The 4,513-nt window shown below is 44.6% G+C and overlaps 1 protein-coding gene across 1 annotated transcript; it reads left to right on the top strand.

Moving 5' to 3' along the window:
• Nucleotides 1-867: 867 nt before the first annotated feature.
• On the top strand, nt 868-4,114 carry LOC147448824 (uncharacterized). Its single transcript, XM_086521285.1, has 2 exons — nt 868-1,013; nt 1,113-4,114. Exons 1-2 carry the CDS (start codon nt 1,011-1,013, stop codon nt 3,876-3,878), a joined length of 2,769 nt encoding a protein of 922 aa, XP_086377411.1. The 5' UTR covers nt 868-1,010; the 3' UTR covers nt 3,879-4,114.
• Nucleotides 4,115-4,513: the final 399 nt, after the last annotated feature.

The raw sequence follows: 4,513 nt of genomic DNA, 5'->3' as shown, positions 1-4,513 counted from the left end.
CCTATTGTCTTTAGCTCTCGGTCCACTAACACTAACCTCGGTAACTTCATTATGTCATTTAATATCAGTACACTTAGGAGTAAAGCTAATACTGCATAGCTCCACCCATCCACTGTGTGATCTCCTTGCTTTGACTTGCATCCATGATGACATCATTATGTGAACTTATCTTTGAGTGACCTTATTTTGCATGACCGATAAAATAAGGTCGGTAAGAAAAGAACCGAGTCCAAGTTTTGTATCTAGTAGTTTGCTAATGCAACATTTCGATGTTTTACTACAAAACTATGGCCGTGAATTTTTGACCACAAATAGAAATTATCCTTAACCAGAAATTATCTTCTCTTCTATGCTCCGTGTTTTTGCTAAGCTGTGTTCTCTGTCTCTATGCTAGAGAGAGAGAGAGAGAGAGAGAGAGAGAGAGAGAGAGAGGAAACGAAGGCTTTTCTCTTACTGTGCCCATGGGCCGCGTTGAACGTTATAACCTGCGTCTTCCCATCTCGGAGTGCCGTTCGTCCTTGGGATGCCCACATTCCTTAATGATTTCCAATAAGTGTCACTCATCACTCTCTCTCTTGAGTGATGAATGACACTTATTGGAAATCATTAAGGAATGATTAGTGTCACATTCCCTTATGATTTCCAATAAGTGTCACTCATCACTCTCTCCCTTGAATAACAGGTCTTGAGTTCAACTCCTCGTCGACTAGATCTTTAAGGTCTCTTGGGATGTTAAAACTCTCTTCTTCTTCTTCTTCTTCTATCTCCCACACACACAAACACACGAAAGTCTCTCTCTCTCTCTCTCTCTCTCTCTCCTGAATAGATTCCACGTGCAGTAAGATGCGACGGTAAAGCAAAGAGTACAAAGGCGTTCGGAGAAACGGTTGCAGCTTGAGCCTTGAAGGCAACGAGCAAGTCCAGTCGAATAAAATGCAGCAGAGAAAAGGAGTTGTCGCTATGAGTGAAACGTAAGCAGAGCTCTCGAATAGCCCTCTCTGGGCGCAAGAATGGTAAGCTCTTCACTCTTCTTGCGCATCTCTGCTTTCTTGCCTCATAGCTTCCATTTCTTCTTGAATTGCACTCGCATAACTTCCTTTTCTTTTGGGCAGGCAGAGGAATCAACACATTCTTGTACATATTGTGATTCTGAACATACGCAACTGGAGTTCGCCCTCCATAAGATTAGCGCCGTTCATCTGAAAAAGGTACAAAGAGCGCTGTTTCAGCGTGGATTTTCATCTATATGTTTGGTTTGCAACTCCTCTCTGAAGGACTTGAAGCTCATGGAGCTTCATTTGCAAGAGAAAAAACATACAGAGAGAATGATGCTAATGAAAAGCTTTCTTTGCTCCGACAAGTGCACATGTGTCAGTTGTGGTGTAACTTTCTTCAATGAGGTGGTGTTGGAGGCCCATCGCTTGCTGCGTGTACATGATTTGGAAGCAAGCCCTCCCGACACCCCGAAACTCAATGAGCTTTTGAAACAGCTAAGTGGGGTATGTGGAACTCGGTTCCTGTCGAATGGTTCCCATCTCTGTAAAGTATGTAATGTTAAGGTGGATGGAGTTCAAGAGTCAATCATGCATCTCTTCTCACCAGCACACGTTACTCGGTTGAGATCATCTTCGTGTATGGTATGCAAGAAGGACTTTATGCATGCAAGTGACCGTGAATCTCATCTCAAAAGTGGCAAGCACTCACTGGCCATGCGCAAGTGCAGTAACTTCTTAGAAGAAGGTGATACTCAGAGTCTTCTTCGAAAAGGAGGATATCCATGCATGTTTTGTATGATATGGTGTAACAGTTGGTTGTGCCTGGAAATACATATTTTAGATACACACCACAACAAGGTTTCAAACCTACGGAAAGCAATTTTTCCGCCCTCTTCAAGGATCATCTTTCTGGCTGGCTCAGAAGGGAGTGGAGCATCTTCCAGCTGCAATGAGTCTGAAATGAGCAAGTGGAAAGAATGGAGAGGTGAAACATTGGAAGAGAGTATTTGGTGCCATCAATGTGGAGTTACACTGGTGGGCATTGATGAAGCGAATCAACATTTGAACACTCATGGCACTGAAAGTTGTCAAGCGTGGAGAGAATTGCATTTGGTTAATGAATTGGGTCTGGCTCAAATTCCTAAGATCTATGACTGCAGTGTCTGCGCTATGAGCTTCAAGAGTGATTTCATGCTAAGTGTGCACACAGCGTGCTTGGAGCATCATAGAAGATTGGCAGCCTTTAGTTCAACTAGCACTGTTCATTGTTGCTCGAGTTGCGGCATTCTTGTCAAAAATGACAGAGATGGTGATGATGTTTCTATTTGCAAAACCTTGAAAGGGTCGCTGCATATAGCAAAGGACACAGAAGCTGTTGTAAAACCTTTGAAGTCACCATCAACTGGCTGTTGTGTGGTAGATGATTTCAGAAGCTTAGGTGTCACAAGCTTTTTGAAAGGCACTCATCAAAATCGAGCTCTTGTTGCAGCTAACGAGACCATTATTGACGGCGAGGCAGGTCACATACAGCATGATGGCGTGCTGGAAGCAGATGAGAGCAACCAAGGTCACAGCAAGGCAAATCTGCTGGATGTGTGCACGGTGCCGGTAGAGTGGGACCCCAAGATGAATCAAACCAACACAGGCATGATAATTAATGGTGGTATCAATCATGTGGCCCGGGTCAATAGTGCTTATCATGGTGGTGGCAATCATGTGGCCAGTGTCTATAATGGTGACGTCAATCTTCGCCATACTGCCAAGGCTGTTGCCAATGGAAATAACAGGTTGGCTGTGCAGATGGGTGAGAATGCTATTCCAGTTGAAAATAACTTTGAACCTGAGAAGGATAGTCCGCAAACAAATGTGTGGGTTGCTGCTAAGTCGCACAAAGTGCAAAGTCAACCACCACTCGAGCTTACTGAATTTGAAAACAAAGTACTGGTGCCAGGTGAAATGTCTCAAGAGAAGGGAACCATTTTAGTGAATAATGCTTGCCTAGGAGACTTGGGTGTGCCAGTGATTGTTGCAGCTACCTTGGCTCCTCTGAAAGATCTTCAGCAATCTTTGCAGTCAATAGCAGCAATAGTCACAGAAACCTTGTCGGCTGCCTTGCCCAATTTCTATCTTCAACAGTCAACTTCATCCTTAAAGAGAAAAAGCCAGGGTAATCTTGACAATACAGATGATGCGGCCCAATTGAAGAGATTATGCGGGGAGAGAGCTTTAGAAGCTGCATTACAGCAGGGTCTTAGATCAGTTAGTTCGAACACAATTAAATTGGAGAATGTGGACAGCAGAGTTCCGACCTGTGCAGAGGAGGACGTAGTAAGGCATAGTAGCACAGGAGAGGATGAGGTGAAACATGACCTGAGAGCTGTCCTAGCAGTGGCGGCATCAGTCATTCCAAGCGGCCCACCAGATTTATCTAGACCTGCCAGTGAGAAGGATCAAGCAGTCACACAGCCAAGTAAACAAGCACAAGAGTCTGCCGATTTGAGAAGTGAGTGCTTATCACTGGGTGTAATGGGCAATCAAGCTGTTGTGGAGAGGACCTTACCAGATAGGCTCCTTGAGGAAACTCGAGCTCGAGCAGAGACGTTTCATCTTCAGACGGGTGCTGCTCTTGCTTGTCCTGACACTGAAAACCAGACCCAGTCATCGGCTCTGTCTCCCTCTGCTAAAGACAGTAAGAGAGATGAAGGATCAATTCAGGCACAAACGCCTGTAGCACCACCTTTAAAGGCCGACTCGCACTACTCCAAGAGTGAAAGTAATGATGATGATGATGACGACAATGAAGATGATTACTCTTTTTTGGATCCAACAAAATGTCAGGATAAATGGTGGGGCTCAGAATCAGATGACAGCGATAGCATGTAACAAGAAGTCTTCCTCGTGGCTGTATGAATAACCCCGCATATAGATCGTTAACATGATATTGAAACTCACTCTCAGCAGTAATCTCACTCCTGCCCTCTCAGTGGTTGAGCCTCATGGCAATCCAAGCCATGGCCTTCCTTGTTACCATATGAACTAGCTGGTGCTGCACGACAGTTTCAATGTTTGAGAGTGATAGATATGTATTTTGCCTTAGGCCAATCTTCTGTTTCTGACTGTGTAGCTAGTCATACTTGTCTGGCATTTTTGATATGAAACTGTTACCTATACTAATGCCAAAGGTTTTTGTTGGCTTTGTGAAGGTCTGGTGTGCTGCCCATGTTTACATACTGGTGAGTTATGCTGTGTACCAACCAGTGCCGATGTAGAAGTTTTAGTAGTACAGACACAGGCATTTTGTAGTGGTGATTGCGTTGAGCTGTAAAGCAGCTGTGAACTTAGTTTGTGAGCCCCTACGGAGAGATTATTACCCTTTTGAAACTTCTTGATCCAAGTCCTGGACAGGTCTTTGCCCATCATGAAATTGGAACTGGGTCGAGCAGTATGACAGTAGACGTGAGCAAGCGCATTACGATTGAGGTTGGCCTGAGCCACAAATGATTGCTTAGCCGTGGGCC

This window comes from Adiantum capillus-veneris, chromosome 10 (genome assembly GCF_014529385.1).
Source record: "Adiantum capillus-veneris isolate H3 chromosome 10, ASM1452938v2, whole genome shotgun sequence".
Classification (NCBI taxonomy): Eukaryota; Viridiplantae; Streptophyta; class Polypodiopsida; order Polypodiales; family Pteridaceae; genus Adiantum; species Adiantum capillus-veneris.
This window is presented reverse-complemented; position numbering and strand designations above follow the sequence as displayed.